General features: G+C 33.4%; 2 protein-coding genes across 2 annotated transcripts; both read left to right on the forward strand.

Moving 5' to 3' along the window:
• The first annotated feature begins 383 nt into the window (after positions 1–383).
• On the forward strand, positions 384–9,907 carry LOC126668772 (NF-X1-type zinc finger protein NFXL1). Its single transcript, XM_056104729.1, has 13 exons — positions 384–584; positions 841–4,246; positions 5,457–5,577; positions 5,676–5,693; positions 6,533–6,758; positions 6,852–7,094; positions 7,187–7,234; positions 7,338–7,388; positions 7,523–7,783; positions 7,880–7,932; positions 8,023–8,143; positions 8,233–8,487; positions 8,755–9,907. The coding sequence occupies exons 2-13, from the start codon at positions 897–899 to the stop codon at positions 9,798–9,800; spliced, it is 5,793 nt and encodes a 1,930-aa protein (XP_055960704.1). The 5' UTR covers positions 384–584; positions 841–896; the 3' UTR covers positions 9,801–9,907.
• Positions 9,908–14,250: 4,343 nt separating this feature from the next.
• Positions 14,251–18,321, forward strand: LOC126670188 (homeobox protein rough sheath 1). The gene is made up of 4 exons (XM_050363854.2): positions 14,251–14,447; positions 14,751–14,861; positions 16,530–16,656; positions 18,134–18,321. The coding sequence occupies exons 1-4, from the start codon at positions 14,322–14,324 to the stop codon at positions 18,148–18,150; spliced, it is 381 nt and encodes a 126-aa protein (XP_050219811.1). The 5' UTR covers positions 14,251–14,321; the 3' UTR covers positions 18,151–18,321.
• The last annotated feature ends 842 nt before the right edge of the window (positions 18,322–19,163 follow it).

Consider the following 19,163-nt stretch of genomic DNA (forward strand, 5'->3'; position numbering starts at 1 on the left):
GTGTGTTTATTGTATACATCGCCTTATAAAACTCACTCTTGACAGAACGATGCCGCAGTCGCTGTTTCTACCGCTTGTAAGAAATCCATTTTATAGTGATTATCATTATGATCATGGAAAGGCATATAAATGTCATCATCTTCATTATGATGATGATGTGTCAATCCTCTGATGAATTTTGCAAACGACAACATTCCAAAAGGGCTGAATTTAAAAAGTTAGTGAAATAAATTGAGCAGAGATACAGTTAAAGGACATAATTTGTCTTTAAACAAAAGTTGAAGGGTTTATCTTCACCTTTTGCCAAGAAATAGAGTGCTGACCACGCACACACGTGGCGAAAGACGACACGACCAGTCCGTATAATTGAAAAATCTTCCTTAGAGCCAACGGCAAGGCTCTCGCTCTTCTCTGCGGCTCTGCCTTAACCAAACCGACTCAGAATCTCTCGCTCTATCCGGTTATCTATATAATTCAAATCAAGAACTCGAATCAGAAAATTAAACAAACAAATTTTCTCAAGCCCCAAACAAAAATTAGCGCGCATTACTTGGATCAGCAGCCAATTTCATCGCCTGATCAAGGTACTTTAGTTTTCTGATTTCTTTAGTTATTTTAAATTTCCAGTTTAATAAACGAAAATTGAATCTAATCGGTATTTAGTAGTTTATAATCGATTAGGGTTTGCTTATTTGATTCGAAATTAACAAGCTGTTTATGGTAGTATTATCTCCTACTTGAACTAGGTTTTTGATCAGAAATGAAACAATTTCGATTTATTTTTGTTTATTTTATTCATTTCTATCGATTTTTTAGATTTTCCAAAATTGTTGTTTGTAGAATCAATAGTGGTAGCTGTGGAGGATAAGAGTTGCGAAGGAGTTTGTTACCAGAGTATGAGCTTTCCCCAATCAAGAAATAATAATGACCGAAGGGATGGGATTGGGAGTAGTCGACTCCCCAATCAAAATGCTCGTCAAACATGGGTTCCGAGAGGACCGCCTACTCCAACAGCTGTTGTTAATCCGCCGCCACCTTTCAATTCTGAGCCTAGTGGAATTGCGAGCGGGACACACTCTAATCAGCCAAATCCTCGGCCAAGTAGAAATACTGAAAATAATGTGTTTAGAGGTCGCAGGATGGGTCCTAGTAATTACAGGAGGGATTTGGAGAGTGGGAGAGAGAAGAGCCACACTCATGGGGTTAAGGAGTTGAAAGAGAAAGACCCCAATTTGCCGCAGCTCTTGCAAGAAATTCAGGAGAAACTTGTGAAGGGTACTGTTGAGTGTATGATTTGTTATGATATGGTGCGGAGGTCTGCTCCTGTTTGGTCTTGCTCGAGTTGCTATTCTGTTTTTCATTTGAGTTGCATCAAGAAATGGGCGCGTGCTCCTACTTCTAGTGACTTGTCAGCTGAGATGAATCAAGGATTTAATTGGCGGTGCCCAGGTTGCCAGTCAGTGCAGCTGACTTCGTCAAAGGAAATTCGGTATGTTTGCTTTTGCAGGAAGAGGATTGATCCACCTTCTGATTTGTATTTGACACCACATTCTTGTGGTGAACCATGTGGAAAACCACTTGAGAAGGGAGTTCCAGGTCCTGGCGAGAGCAAAGAAGATCTTTGTCCTCATGTTTGCGTCTTGCAATGCCATCCAGGTCCATGCCCTCCATGTAAAGCATTTGCTCCGCCGAGGGTATGTCCATGTGGTAAAAAAGTGATCACAACAAGATGCTTTGATCGGACTTCTGTTCTTACATGTGGCCAGCATTGTGATAAGCTTCTTGAATGTGGGCGTCATCGGTGTGAGAAGATGTGCCATGTTGGTCCTTGTGATCCTTGTCAGGTGCTAGTTAATGCTTCGTGTTTTTGCAAGAAAAGCGCAGAGGTTCTGTTGTGCGGGGATATAGCTACAAAAGGCGAAGTGAAAGTTGAGGATGGTGTTTTTTTTTGTGACTCAACATGTGGGAAGATGCTGGGTTGTGGAAATCATTTCTGTTATGAAGTTTGCCATCCAGGCCCTTGTGGGGATTGTGAGTTAATGCCAGGGAGGGTCAAATCATGCAATTGTGGGAAATCATGTTTGCAGGTGGAAAGAAAAAGTTGTTTGGACCCAATTCCAAACTGTACCCAAATATGTGGCAAAAGTCTTCGATGCGAGAGACACCACTGTAAGGAGGTGTGTCATGGCGGGGATTGCCCGCCTTGTCTGGTTCTTGTGACTCAAAAATGCCGGTGCGGATCAACTTCTCGAACTGTGGAATGCTTTAAAACAAGTGAAGAGAGCGAAAAATTTACTTGTGAGAAACCTTGTGGTCGGAAGAAAAACTGCGGGAGACATCGGTGTAGTGAAAGGTGCTGCCCACTTTCCAACCCAAACAATCTTCTCTCTGGTGATTGGGATCCACATTTTTGTCAGATGGCCTGTGGGAAGAAGCTCAGGTGTGGACAGCATTCTTGTGAATCATTGTGTCATAGTGGACATTGTCCGCCTTGCCTTGAGACGATCTTTACTGATTTGACATGTGCATGTGGAAAAACTTCAATTCCTCCGCCTCTTCCTTGTGGCACACCTCCTCCTTCATGTCAACTGCCATGCTCAATTCCTCAGCCTTGCGGCCATTCAGCCTCTCACAGTTGCCACTTTGGAGATTGCCCACCTTGTTCAGTCCCTATAGCGAAGGAGTGTGTTGGCGGGCATGTGGTTCTTGGAAACATACCTTGTGGTTCTAAGGATATTAGATGCAACAAACTCTGTGGTAAGACCAGGCAGTGTGGCTTGCATGCATGTGGCAGAACATGTCATCCATCACCTTGTGATAATACTTCATGCGGAAGTGAAGCAGGCTCGAAAACTTCTTGTGGGCAGACATGCGGTGCGCCTAGGAGAGATTGCAGACATACCTGTATGGCACTTTGTCATCCAGCTGCGTTCTGTCCTGATGTAAGATGTGAGTTCCCGGTCATGATTACCTGCTCTTGTGGAAGGATAACAACATCCGTTCCTTGTGATGCTGGAGGAAGCAATGGTGGGTTTAATGCCGATTCTGTCTTTGAAGCATCTGTTGTTAGAAAGTTGCCTGCACAATTGCAACCAGTAGAATCAACTGGCAAGAAAGTTCCCCTAGGCCAGAGGAAGCTTATGTGCGACGATGAATGCGCCAAGTTAGAGCGCAAAAGGATGCTTGCTGATGCTTTTGATATAGGTCACCCGAATTTGGAAGCTCTTCATTTTGGCGAGGTTTCTGCTGTGACAGAGCTACTTTCGGACTTGTATAGGCGTGATCCGAAGTGGGTGCTTGCTGTGGAGGAGAGGTGCAAATACTTGGTACTTGGCAAGAACAGGGGCTCCCTTGCTGCTCTCAAGGTTCATATTTTCTGTCCAATGCTGAAGGATAAGAGAGATGCAGTTAGGCTGATAGCTGAACGATGGAAACTTGCAATTTATTCCACCGGTCGGGAGCCAAAGCGTTTCATTGTGGTACATGCTACACTGAAATCCAAACCCCCATCTCGTGTGATTGGAATTAAGGGTACTACCACTTTATCCGCTCCCCATCCTGCTGTCTTCGATCCACTCGTAGACATGGATCCCAGGCTTGTCGTTTCTTTTCTAGATTTGCCAAGGGAAGCAGATATAAGCTCGCTGGTTCTAAGATTTGGTGGGGAATGCGAACTAGTTTGGTTGAATGACAAGAATGCACTTGCTGTGTTTAACGATCCTGCTCGTGCGGCTACTGCTATGAGGAGGTTGGATCACGGATCCGTGTATCACGGTGCAGTTGTGGTTCATCAGAATGGTAGCTCATTGGCGGCTACAGGTGCTACTAATCCTTGGGGAGCAGCAGCAGGTGGTGCTAAAGAAGGAGGAGTTGCATCGAAGTCGTGGAAAAAGGCTGTTGCTCCAGAGTATGGTTGGAAGGAAGATCCATGGGGCGGCGGTGAAGAGTGGTCTCATGGATCTGCAGACGTTCAGCCTTCTGCATGGCGAGCGAAAGAAGCTCCGATGATTGCAGCTTCAGTTAATCGGTGGACTATCTTAGATCCGGAATCTGCTGCTGCGAGTTCATCCGTACCTTCCAACCCAGCAAAACAAGAAGAAAGCAGTTCTACTACAGTACGGGATTCAAATATAAGCAGCTCCAATTTACGGGGGCAGATTGGAGGACTTGGTGAAGCCAAGTTGGCAGCCGAGTCGGCTGATGTGGCAGAGGATTGGGAGAAAGCTTATGACAATGCAATAGCTTAGGTGGTATGATTTACTGCAGCAGTTTGAGTGGTATCTTTGCGGTTAAAACCAATTTTCCCGTTTGTTGATGGCTGTGTGACAAGTGGTTAATATCGCCCATTTATTGCTGGTATTCAATGGGTTTATTAGGTAGCTGTTAAACTTGAAAATGCATGTACATTTGCTGTAAGGAAGATGTTGAATTGGAACCTCCTCTAGGGGCCAAATATTTTGCACAATCAACAAATATTTTAGATGCTTTCTTCTTTTATTCTCTTATAAATGACACAAATATCAAATTGCTCCAAAAATCTTTTTTCTTTTATCACTTGGTCATTTCCACGTCTCACTTTTTACGTGAGATTTTATCTTTTGATGTTTAATCTTCAAATCTCTTATAATTGGTGTTTTTAGGATTAATTTACTTTTATAGAAGTAATTTGTTTTAATTTTTTCAATGATTTTTTTAGAATAAGCTAAAGTTACTTTAGAAATCACCTCAAGCATTTGTTTCTTGTTTATACATATTATAGTATTATTTTAGAAAAGTTAAGCAACGTATCGTTTGATAAAAATACTCGCACACCTAATTAAAATGAGAACACAATAGAGACTCCCCATGTGGCGATAACCCATGTGCTAAAGAGAGAAAACATGTGACATGTCTCTATTATGCCTAATATATGTATTACTATTTTTTTGGTTGCCCATCCGGTTTTTAAAATTTCGCCCCGGCTAATCTAGATCCGATCCGCGTCGCGCACCTGTATGGTGGGTGAATCTGTCAGCAAGAATTTTCTGTATTCACTAGACTCAAACCCGAAATCTCATTGAAGCGATATTAAGTTGTTTACCACTTGGACAAATTCCGTTGGTTATGTCTTACTATTCTTACAATATAAAAACAAAATAAAATTTCTAGTTAGTCACTGTCAGTTGGGCTTTCCCTCTGGTGAACCAATGATAAATTAATAAAAAAACAGCTGCAATTCTGTTTTAATTCACCATCTTCCATTTCCTTTTAGTTTCTAACGTTTCTCACTTCATTTTGCATTGCTCTCATCGCTACTCTCTCTGTTGTTTTTCTTGATATTTGTTGGCTGGTTTACTCATATTTTCTCTTAAATTATTTCATCTTTTAATGTATAATGCATTCTCCACGTCGACAGTGTTCCGGTGGACTTGAGGTATTCTATTTTTTTTTTCATGCAAATTTATGTTTTCTATCAGCTTTTTCATTTCCATTTCTGTCTGGAATTCTACTTTTGGCTTTTTCATTTCCATTTCAGTTGATGATCTGGGGTTTTATGCTTGCCATAGTTCAAAACAGTGTTATTTTAATGTTTTCTGTGTAAAAAAAATGAAGTTCGGTGTCCGAAAACGTTTCCGAAACGAGACAATTGATTGAATGAAGTGTCTGTGCTGCCTAGCTTACATAATGTTCTGCAGGACAGACATAGGAAGAGCGTATAGCGGTCAATTGGCCACCTTATTGTTTTGAATCCTTTCAAAAAATAGTAATATAGAGTTGAATAATATAGTTTTGTCATCTTCAAATTTATAATATGCCCACCTTAAAATTCATATTTGTCGATCTTGTCCGTCTTATAAACTTTCAGTATAGTCTTGCCCACCTTATGAAAAATTTATAGGTCCGCCACTGTTTTGCTATGTTGACAAGGCAACTAGATCTAAGTTGATGATAATATATAGTAAATTATCCACAGGTTCATCAACCTTTGGGGAATTTTGATTTGTTGCTGAAAAGATAAGAGTTGGCTTTAAGTTATTAGGCTTTTAGAATTGCTAAATGTCTTCATATTTGTTAAGTATGCCTTTTTGGACAACCACCAGTAAATGCAGAAGTTGGTCTATTCTAGATTAGTTGATAAAATCTCATGATGTTGAGGAAAAGGATCTCCGGTCCGATATAGTTAGGTGGAAATTGTTTATATATTGCGGGGAAGGGCTAATTGCAGGCTGCATAAATTGTGGAGAAAGAGTAATCTTTCCGTTCGAGCTGCGCATAATTTGGAAAACACTTCTAAAGTAGTTTAATGTGAAAGTCTGCATATGTTAAAACTTCATTTATTACTATTAGATCTTGTATTATATCATACATAACGGATGCTTGTTCTATTCATCAGAACTCTGTCATAGTCAACTAAGAATCAATTATTGTTTTGATATTACTCATAGGTTAACATCTAAATGTCACAATCATTGTTAAATGCTCTGCTATTTGATTAATTTTCAATAAAATCAGCCTGACTGTGTTATTATCTATTTCTGATGCTAATTAACAGAAGGAAACATGGAGGCACACACTCATTCTGTCATTCCAAAGCCTTGGAGTGGTTTATGGTCGCATAAGCACGGCTCCTTTATATGTCTTTGGAACAATTCCAACAGATTATTTCGTATCAGATGAAACTGCATATGAATATTTCTCCTTTATTTTTTGGACTATGACCATCATTTCTTTGCTGAAGTATGCGTTCATAGTACTGCGAGCCAATGACAATGGCGAGGGTAATGGTCTATTTGTACTGTTGAACTCAACGGGTAGATGATTTTGATTGAAATGCAACAGAAAGCCTTATGTACTTTCATGGCTTCTTGCAGGTGGTACCTTTGCGTTATACTCGTTATTATGTAGAAATGCTAAAGTTGGTCTCCTACCAGATGATAGAAGCACTAATGAGATCATACATCATGAATTTGGTAGCCCTGAAAGAAGTAAAGTTGATTCAAGGGCTCGTAGGGCTATCGAAAAGCATAAAAGCAGCCATTATTTAATGCTCTTCTCAGCACTGCTTGGTGCTTGTATGATAATTGGAGATGCAGTGCTGACCCCGTCTATTTCCGGTTCGTCATTCTTAACACACGTTCAGTTTCATCTTCTTCTTTCATCTTTCTCTAACGATGAAATGATGCAATTATGTTTATGGCTTCACCAGTATTATCAGCTTCGTCAGGCCTTCAACGATGGTTGTCTAAAATAAAATGTAAGATAAAACTACTAATGATGATGGTATATGCTTGTTGATATACTATAACAATGTTTATCAAATCGCTTCATAATTTGACGTAATATGTGGTTTTGTCCAGATTCCTCTTCAGAAAAGAAACAACGCAGCATATCAGATGCTTTAGAAAGCTGTAAGATTGTCAAACTTAAGTACATTTCTATGGCTTAGATTTTATACACAATGTTGTAAGGCACATCTAGGAATTATATATTTTCGGGTTTTTCCTGAACTTTGCGCTTTTCTGTTTTTTTTTCCTTTACACAGATGTACCAGTTCCTTTGGCATGTGCTGTTTTAGTATGCCTTTTCATGCTGCAGAAATATGGAACTCCTAAAATCGGGTCTATATTTGCACCAGTTGTTACCATATGGCTTTTGTTTATCAGCGGAGTGGGGATATATAATATAATCCATTACAACCCCAAAATTCTTGGTGCAATCTCTCCAGCATATATGTATAAATTTGTGAAAAACATCAACAAAAGGAGTTGGAGGTCGCTTGGCAGCATTCTTCTTTGCGTTGCAGGTCCGATAGCATAAGCTAAAAAGCGTTCTCAGTTTCACCTTTGTCAATGCTTTGAAATTACAAATATTTTGAACTACATTTTCTATTTCTCCACAGGATCAGAGGCAATGTTTGCAGATCTTGGACATTTCTCAAAGAAATCTATTCAGGTGATGAAATTGTTATCAACTGTACGGTTTTATAGATAATGCATTCGATTTTGAATTATGATAAACTTTCGTATGATGTCTACACTGCAGATGACATTTTCCTGCTTGATTTATCCACTTCTAATTTTATGCTATGCTGGTCAAGCTGCATATATCTCTAAAAATGTGAATGCTTCTAATGATTTCAACCATCTTAGTAAATCTATGCCTGGTAAGTCGTTTTACTGCTTTTTGATTTCATTTAATAGCTTCATTTTCTTGAATTTTGATACCTGACCTGTGGAGAGATGGAAAATCCAGATCATCTTGGTCACATCTTCATAGTCTTGTCACTACTCGCTTCAGTAACTGGAAGCCAAGCAACTATAACGGCAAGTTTTTCCATCATAAGCCAGTGCCTGGCACTTGGTTGTTTCCCTAGGGTAAAAGTTATACATACATCAAACAACCGCCGCGGGCAGGTTTATATTCCTGATGTTAATTGGTTACTGATGATCCTTTGCCTCACTGTCACTATTGGTTTCCGTGACTTGCATAAAATTGCAAGCGCAGCAGGTATTTATCACTATCCTTCTACTTCTTAATACTTATTTTGAGTAGCAAATGATAATGTTGGAATCTTGTTGAATTCATTGAGAGCATTATTAATGATACATAGGACCATGAGTCCTGACTACAATTCCCCATTTCTGTAATAGTCCGACTACAAATTTTGAAGTCCACAATAGGTAGTGGAAGATCAGTTTTTCTTCGTCTGCTTTGATTTCTCTGTTAACAAAGAATTATATAGCTAACATGTATCTACGGATAAATTCGGAACAGGTCTGGCTATTGTTTCTGGAATGGTAGTTACTACTTGTCTGATGTCTCTTGTGATTGCTTTGCAATGGGAGAAGCCTTTGTACATGTCAGCATGTTTTCTACTGGTTTTCGGATTTGTGGAGGCTGTGTATTTGTCGGCATGTCTGTTGAGTTTTCACAAAGGAGGTTGGTATCTAATCGTCCTTTCAGCACTGACATTCACAATCATGCTTTCGTGGCATTACGGCACGAAGAAGAAGTACGAGCTTGATTTACAAAACAAGGTGCCGACAGAATGGCTTACAGATTTCAGCCCAGGCCTTGGAGTTTCCAGAGTTCCAGGAATTGGTTTAATCTACACCGATATAGTGTCAGGAATACCAGCTTTCTTCTCACATTTCATTACAAACCTTCCCGCTTTTCATCAAGTGCTAATATTTGTGTCTTTCAAGTCCCTACCAGTGCCTCACATTCCGCCAAGTGAACGGTACCTTGTTGGCCGGATTGGTCCCAAAGAGTTTAGAATCTACAGATGCATTGTGAGATACGGATACTGCGATTATGTCAGAGATACAGACGACTTCGAGGAACAAATTATCCGCTCTATAGGAGAGTTCATTTTGTCAGAAGAAAACGATTGCGAGTCATTGACTTCCTCCGAAGGAAGAATGGTGGTTGTCGGTAAGTCATCCCCGGACGGAAATGCTTTGATTCCTTTACACGAAAGCAGCAGCAGCCTAACTCTGGGGTCCGACGCCCAAAATCCGGCAAGTCCAAATGGTGATATCGTGAATCGGAAAAAAGTACGGTTTATGTTACCCGTGAAAAGCCGTAAAATGGGGGATTACGTAAGGGAGGAGCTGCAGGAACTGATAAATGCAAGGGAGAGTGGTACTGCATATTTGTTGGGTCAGTCACATTTAACATTGAGGGAAAACTCAAACTTTATCAAGAGATTCTTGATTATGAGTTATGTTTTCCTTGATAAAAACTGCAGAGAGCCTCCTGTGGCATTGAACATACCTCATGCTGCTCTTGTGGAGGTTGGCATGGTCTATACTATATAATCTGTAAGAATAGAGCATAGTTTACACATTTAAGTACTGAAAAAAAAACATTTTAGTTATTTTTAAGTTTGTATTGAAATGTGAGAAGAAAATGAATTTTTCACTCATTCTTCTCCTTTCCTTTAGAAGTGAACTTTTCATTTTTAAAGGAATTAAACTAAAACTTTGTAAAATAGATATAACTAACAATGAATAGCTGAAAGCCGGACGCGGTCCGAACCGGTTCGTCCAGGCTTATGCAATTTGGTGAACTAGACTGAATGAGAGTTGCCAAACTAGCTGTAGCAGGGCTGCCTTTGATAACAACATATAATATCTCAAGCCAGCTATAGCTACCTTTTATACCGACATATATTTCAAGTCAGCTCTAGCTGATGCGAAAATTAGGGGTGGGCATGGACCGGTTAACCGGTCCACGAGGGTAATATGTAAATCGGTTTATAGTAGTTCGGTTTTTAAAATTAAAAACTTAAACCTAAAATTTTAAACGGTTAACCATTAAATCGGTTAACCATTTAAAACGGTTCCGGTATTTCGGTTTTGCGGTTTTTAACCATGTAACCGTTAAAAAAATTAGATATAAAAAAAGATAAAATTTATAGATAAAATTCTAAATATAGTCTAATAATTAAAATTTAATTTTCATTCTATTTAATTATTAAAATATAAATTTTATTTATTCCTATTTCAATTAGGTATATAAATATTTTATTAAGAAAAATAAAGTTCTTTCATTATATATATATATATATATATATATATATATATATATATATATATATATATATATATATATATATATACTCCTAAAATAAAAATATATTGATAGATAAAATATTTTTTGAATATTTTTTTTTGTTTTAAATTTTTATATGTGTAGATTATAAAATATATTTTATTTGAATAATTAAAAACATAAATATGTATATATATATATATATATATAATTTATAAAAATATATATTCTTTATAAATCGGTTAACCGGTTAACCGCGGTTTTTAAAAGTTCAAAAACCTAAACCTAAACCATTAACCGAAAAAATTAAAAATCAAAACCTAAACCTAAACTCTTGGACCGGTTAACCATATATTCCGGTTCGGTGTTACGGTTTCGGTTCGGTTTTGCGGTTTGGCCGGTTTTTTTGCCCACCCCTAGCGAAAACCACGACGAGTTGAGGTCTTGGCATATGAAAAACGGGTCGAGGAGTGAATTTCAGCTCGAGAAAGCTCTGGCCTAAACTCGAGCTTACCTCGAGCTGACTTGAAAATAACTGATTTTCTCCATTCTTTTGTCTAAAAACTCGATCATCATGCACACTTTTCTAAATATATTATCTTAATAACATCACGATTTAATCATATTTAACTAAGCAATAGTATTACAAAATCCATTTAACAAATATTAGTCGGTTCTAGAGAATGTTTATGGTGTGTGTAGAAATTTAGGATTTTAGGGAGAATAACGAATATCTTTTTATGTATGAGAATAACAAATATTAGTCGGTCCTAGAGAATGTTTAGGACGCGACATTTAGTGTTGTGGAATTAGACGCAATGGAATAGTAAAAAATTAATTAAAATAGAAAAATAGAGAAATTAATTAAAAAAACATAAAATTTACGTGGTTCTTTAAACAACTACGTCCAAAATTCTTAAAACTAAATTAGAACAAAAGAATGGTCTAAATTTCACTCTAATGCCCAAAACTCTTAAAATTGAATTGGTTTAAGAAAACTCAACAAAAAAAAATAAACTTAAATAATGTTTAGGTACTACTAATGTGCCGTACACATTTTTAAATTCTACAAGTCGTGGGTTTGTCTATTAATAGAGATTAAACTTGGTCACTAAGGAACAGAACCTACGACCTTAACAAATATTGTTCAACACTTACATTATTAATTTAAGCTATAATTTATTAGTATAAATTTATGATTCAATAAAGGTATCGATAATTTTTGTACGTTAAAAATGGAGATAAGTGTTGAAGTAAATTTGATGAATTTACACCAAAAATAGTATATAGTGTCGGAGATGGCCTTACACACATCGACACATTACATGTTGAAGAGTCAATTTTGGTGAGGCAATAAACAGTTTGGAAAATCATTGAATGTCTCTGAACAGTGAAGAAACTATTACACAGAAAACAAAAAAGAATACCTAAAACAGTAACGAATTTGGATCTTCTGGTAGAAAAAAACAAGTTGGAGAATGAGCAGTAGAAAAGTGGAAAATATAGGTACCCATTAAAGCTTCCCATTATTCGAGAAACCCTCTTGAACCGTAACTTTCATTCACCCTAATACACAGACACAGACGCTGGACAAAAGGCCAAAATAACCCCTTTAATTAATTAATCAGTGTATCTCTGACGGATAATACCATTTTTTATATTTGCATGCATGGGTCAATCCAACCAAATTTTTAAAAAAGGAACTGAACCAGCTATGACCGTAGTAGTACTATTACTTCTTTTGTGCTACCTACTCAACACATTAGGGTTGTGGAGTAGGCAAATATAGTCGAATTAATCGACCGAATCAAACTAATATTTTGGTTCGGTTCAATTTTTAGTTAAATTGGTTCGGTCATAATTAGTAAGTTTAAAAAAAAAATAGTGTTGTTATTGGAATTTGAATTTTTTAAATTAATCGAACGTCAAATTAATCGAATTATATAAAGCTACAATGTTATGTTTATAATTTTTAAAAAATTCAAAATATATTGTAGTTTTTTTATCTAGAATTTCACCTACCGATTTATTCAGCTCAAGTGAAAATCAGTTTAAATGTGAACGGTATAAAGTTACCGCTCCATAGTTATAATTTATTCAAAGCACTTTATTTTTTTTATAATTGGAAAAAAAAGAGCGTTTGTCGAAAGAATAGAACCCACGACTTAGCATAATTGCAATTAAGTTTATACCTTTCACACGACTAATGTAAGTAATTGCATGATTTCAGACATTAAATCTGTGTTACATTTATTCTAAAATCTTTTTTATGGACCATATTAATGGAGAGTTTATTTCCATTTATATTAATATAAAAATATTCCACAATGGTGATTTCCATTAATATCATAAATATATTATTATTTTCATTAATATCAATATCTGGAGTAATTTTTAAGTAGATTCAGATCTTACTTGGTTGGGGGTAACTATATTAGGGAAGTTATACTTTTCGGGAAGTAACAAATTTTTTTTGCTTGGTTCAATTTTTACATTTTATTTCCTGGGAAGTTGGATGTTTGACTTCCCTTTGACTAGAGAAGTAACTTTCCTAGCAAAATCCAAAGAAGTAGAACTTTCCTAACATTTTTGTTGGTTTTTCCTAATTTAACCTTAATTCTTTTCTTCTTTTCTTTTAAAATTCATATAAAAATATTTTTATTTATTTCAAAAAAATATATTATATTATTTTATAATTGTTATTTATAATAAGTAAATATTTTATATTATATAAAATACTAATAAAAAAAGTATAATTTTTAAATTTTGATATTTCAAAACTCTTCTAAATAGTACTTGAATCGTAAAATAAAAGATTATAAGCAAAAATTAAATTATTTATTGCCCGATTTTTAAATTAAAATTATTTGTTTAACAATATAAAAATCATCAAAGGACATTTATGTCTATTAGTTAAAAATATAGTATATTATATTAAAATTAATTTTATACTTTCCGGGAAGTAAAAATTGAAACAAGTAACATTTATCAAACTTCATGGGAAGTTAACTTCCCAGGAACTACACTTTCCGGAAAGTTATTTCCCAGGAATTGCTATAAAACGAACCAAGCGAGGCCTCAGTCCAGCGGATTGAGATTCCCTCAAGTTTATTTTGAACTTGACGGGGTCAAGTTCACGATCTATATCGTTCATTGTAAAATGAACAGTATAGATAAAAAAAGGTACAATTTTAATCAAATTAATATATACTGTTTATTTTACAATGGACGGTGTAGACTAAGAACATGACCCTCTCAAGTTTATTTGAACTTGAGGGAATCCCAATCCCAGTCCACCATATCATCTGCGAACTAAGTCTATCACATAATGACATGTCATTAAAATAATGGCGATTTTGTAAGTTCATTTATTACTTATTTACACATTTGAATAGTAGTATCACAAGATTGCCATCATTTTAATAACGTGTCATTATGTGATAGTTTTGGTCCACGAATGACGTGGTGGACTGAATTTACGCAAGAATTTCTCCAATAGTTGACATGAAAATATTCATTTTCATTGATATAATAATTAATATATAAATATCTTAATTATTATTTTCATTTGAATCATAATACTAATATGAGAATATTTTTATATTGGTTCGATAACCAAACCGACCGATGCACAGCACCACACAAATTTGGAAATAGTGATCTTTCTTATATATGAGCATATATGGTAATGAAACTATATAACTATTACTCTATTTTTAGCAAATTTATAAAGGCTGCATCTCTCTAGCTAGCTGGTAATTATAGTACTGATTAGGTTAGAAAAAATGGAGAATACTTATAGTAAGGAGATACAAGTTGAAGAAGAAGACGAAGCAGAAGTTCTTAAGAAGAGAATCTCTAGCCATCCTTTGTATGATCTTTTAGTTCAGACTCATATGGATTGCTTGAAGGTTTTTCTTTCTCATCTCTTGTTACTTTTTTTGTCAATATTGTTAGAGATATATTCAGTGGCGTAGCTAGAAAATTTTAATTGGAGTGAAGTTTAGAATCGGATTTTTATATAATATGCGTTTCCGATCAACTCCGACTAGGACGGGCGCCCGCGCATATGAATTGCTCTTCCACCGATAATATTATTACTGAAACTTCACCTAACGGTTTGAATTTTTAAGTGGATTGATTATTTGACAAGCTAGCTAGCTAAATGGTCATAGAAAATGTTGTTTTGAAGAGTTTTTTTTCTTTTTTTCCAGATAGGTGGCATTGGTGATGCAGATGAAAATGATGGTAGTATTAAGCAGAAATTGCCTAATAAAAAGCCAAATTCAAGCTCAATGAGTCAGCCAGAGCTAGATCACTTCATGGTAAACTATAGCCCAATCCAAATTTCTTACACTTGCATTTATAAATGGATAATAAACTTTAGCTTAGTGATTAGGGTTTGAAAATAAACAAACTCAGGATCGAGATAACTCAATTTATTCTTAACTGATTTGAAAATAGAAAATATTGTCCTTTAATTGATATTAAAAATAATTAAATATTTTTAATTGACTAAAATGACGGAGAATGAATTATTTAATTCCGAGTTACAAAATCTAAACTCAAAATGACCCTTTACTCTTTAATTAATTAATTAGCTAACTATTTCTTATCTTTTGTCAAAAAAATCTGTGCTGAAGAATAAATGTAGTGAAGCATCAATCTAGACGTGACATATAGCTAAACATGGTATGATTTGACCATTTACTTTAATCAGATCTCTATTGGTTGAAAATGACAAGACAGTAATATTTCTGGTAGAATCACCAATTAAGGGCTTCTTCTAATTTAACAAAATGTACCAAATTAGAATAAAGGGTATCAAAGTAGGGCTTTTTTCAAAAATATTTCAGTTTTTGAAATTTTTTCCCTTTTTGGTTGTTTATTAGTAGATTAGAGGTAAACAGTGTGTTTTTGTAAAAGTTTTTTTAAAAAAAAAGTATAGAGGGTAATTTCCCATAAAAGTACGTTAAATTTGATAGGCTTGTATATATAATTCTGTTCGGATTGAATCTGAATGAAATAATACTCAATATAGTGAACAGTTAGCACATAGTATTTAGTTCTACCCAAAAATAAATAAAATTATGGTAGATATAAAGGAAAGTAAAAGAAGAAAAATGTGAAAAACAAGATGGTTTTTGGTGTTGAAATGAGTAAATTAACAAAAATTTAACAAAATTTAGTAAAGGAAATAGTTCATATTTTTGGTCGGGAGATTGCAAAGGAAGTATGCATGCAGCATTATAGTATTTAATAAAAACATAAGTTTTGATATTTTTAGAATTTAACTAGGGTTGTAAACAAATCGAATTGCTCACGAGCAGTCTGGTGGTCGGCTTAATAAAAAAATTGGACAATGTTTGTTCGTATCCTAAACGAGCCGAGTTCGAGAATAATTTTATGTTTATCTATTTAAACGATCGAGTTGAACATAAATATATAAAATTGACCGATCAGACTATATTAATTATTTTTAAAAAATATTTATTACGATTCCATTATTGTAATTGATATATGAAAACATATAACCATTAATTAAGAAATCAAATACTGAAGACATGATAAATATTGGCTTAATTACTTAAAAAACCTCCACCTTATAATATTTTTTCGTTTATACCATGACCTAGGAAAAAGATCATTTGTACCTTTTTTTTGATTTTTTGTTTTCAACTCTACCCTAAAACACTAAATTGAACTTTTTTTATCTAGAAAAAACTTAAAATAATTCTTCATTTTTTAACTTATTTGTATTTTTTCAAATAGAAAAAAGATGATATAACCCTTCTATTTAATTATTTTTAATATTTTCATCCTATAATTAATTAAATTGTCAAAAAATAAAATTTTGGGGTACAATTGAAAACGAAAAATCAAAAAAAGGGTACAAATGAACTTTTTCCTAGATCAGGTATAAACGAAAAATTGTTTCAAGGTGGGGTTTTTTTAAGTAATTAGGCTATAAATATTTGATGAATGGGTGACAGGAAGCATATTGCTTAGCATTAAAGAAATTGAAAGTAGCAATGGAAGAACCTCAGCATGAGACAATTGGTTTTATCAACAACATGCATCTTCAGCTTAATTATCTTCAATCTACCGACTCTTCTTCAGGTACACTAGTTTATTTCGCATGTGTTTAATTTGTATATATGATAAAACTCATAATAAAATAAAAATATTTTACGTAAAATTTTGAAACAATTTTATTATATAACAAAATTTAATATTCATAAGATTTTAGTATTCTAAATTGTGTAATCCTCACCCTATTACATATTTTGTAATGCTAGTCTTAACATTATAATATTAATAATGCATAAGTTAATTTGAAAATTAGTAAAGTTTTTGTAAATTTTGATAGTGGGTGGGATTTTAATTTTTTTAATTACATGAGTTTTCTTCTTTTTTTTTTCTTCTTAAATATCATAGAGTATAAAATAAAAAGAATAAACTTATTCATTAATGTATTGACTTCACAAATTCACTTTTATATACAACTAGTTTGTTGTGCACGTGTGTTGCATGTGATTCATACTTTATTTATTTATCATGATTTATGTATAAGATTGTTAATGTATTTTTATATGCTAAATCATATATATAGATTTTTATAATTTATTAATTATTAATTATTAGTTAATCATTTATTATTTATATTTGAGATTGTGAGTGTGAGCGTGAGCGTGATTTTTTAATTTTATATTTATCGTAATTTACATTTGAGATTGTTGCTCGTGGTTTTCTTTTTTATATTTATCGTAATTTACATTTGAGATTATTTTTCATGGTTTTCTTTTTTTATATTTATCGTGATTTATATTTAATATTATCTAAATATAATTTGCATTTGAGATTGTTGCTCGTGGTTTCTTTTTTTATATTTATCGTAATTTACATTTGAGATTATTTCTCATGGTTTTCTTTTTTTTATATTTATCGTGATTTATATTTAATATTATCTAAATATAATTTACATTTGAGATTATTGCTCGTGGTTTTTTTTATATTTATCATGATTTATATTTAATATTATCTAAATATAGAATAAAAAATTAAAATTTAAATCAATAATATAAATAACCTAATGCATATAGAAAGACTACATATTAAGAGATTACAATATTATATGTAGTTAGTATTAAAAAAAGATTTTTAATTGATTAGGATTAGGAAAGATTTCTTTAAAATTAGAGAATTTTTATGTCTATATAAGTGTTTGTTGTTGATTGTGATTATGAAATATTTTTAACAATTAAAGTTTATAAATTGATAGAGAGTATTTTTGTCCGATAAGAAGTGTTCCCCCGCGAATACACTTTTACATATGTTATAAATTTATAAAATATATATTTAAAATAATTAGAATTTAATTTTCCTAATTTATTTATCATTTTCCTATAAGAATTTAATAGTTTTGTTTTAGTAATATCAAGTTATTCTAGTGTAATTTTAATTTAGATCATTTTTTTTAAAATTTAGTAAGAGTAAATATTTGATTAATATCATAAAAAAATAAAAGAAGTAAATAGTTTTATGAAAAAATTAATTTATCCCACTAATCCACTTATATATATTGCATGAGTTGCAGGAGGTAGAGAGAACTAATAGAAGAATGAGCAAAAAGGGGAAAGTTCCAACCTAGTGGCTGCTGCTAATTATATAAAATATGCAAAAAGTGCACTTTTTTTTCTGTTTAGTAAATGTAAACATGACCCCATTGTTTGGTTGCTATGCAAAAAATTATTGAGTTTATCCATTAGGATTTATTCAAAATTGCTTTACATCCTTTATGTTTTATATTTAATTTCTTTTATATAAAAGTAGATTTAATTTATTTTTCTTTCACAAAATTATACTTTTTATTTATAAAAGATAAGCGTTTTTAGAAAATTAACTAAACCTATCAAAAATATGGGGTTGATGAATCGTGTCCCTTGGCGTATATCTATTTAAATATAAATATATTTTCTCAACTCGAATACAACCTGTTTAACTAATCGTGTCAAAATATCAAACTCAAACACGACATGTACAACACTATTGAACTGTCTAATCCGTTTACTATAAATTCTACAATTCATATGTTTAACACGTTTATTAATAACATATTTAACCTATTTGTTAATTAAACAGTATTATCAAACAATAAACCTCCAAAACAATCTTAAATTTTAATTTTAATACAACAAACAACAATAAACAAATTACATGTGTTATATGAATACATATGGTCACACAAGTAATAATTTAATTTATTGACATAACTAATCTTAGAGGGTTAGGTGGGTTTAAGATATTTAACATGTTATTTAACCGTTTCAGTTTATGACTTGAACCTACATATATTCAACTTAAACTCCTCCAATTTTGTGTCATATTGTGTAAACGAGTTGTATCAACAATTACTAGCCTTACAAATTTACCAAAACTTATGAAAAGTTTCGGCTGCTACAAAAAAACTGCAAAATCGAAATCGGTAAAAGCCCAAATAGGGTCAAATTGATATTTTACAAGGTCGAAGTGGAACTGAAAAAATATTAAAAAATCTATGGTTTTTAAGACCTTAAGCCTTATAAAATTTAGAGAAAATTAGGATAGATACTCTATTTTTAAAAATA

The sequence above is a fragment of the Mercurialis annua genome, linkage group LG2 (assembly GCF_937616625.2).
Source record: "Mercurialis annua linkage group LG2, ddMerAnnu1.2, whole genome shotgun sequence".
Classification (NCBI taxonomy): domain Eukaryota; kingdom Viridiplantae; phylum Streptophyta; class Magnoliopsida; order Malpighiales; family Euphorbiaceae; genus Mercurialis; species Mercurialis annua.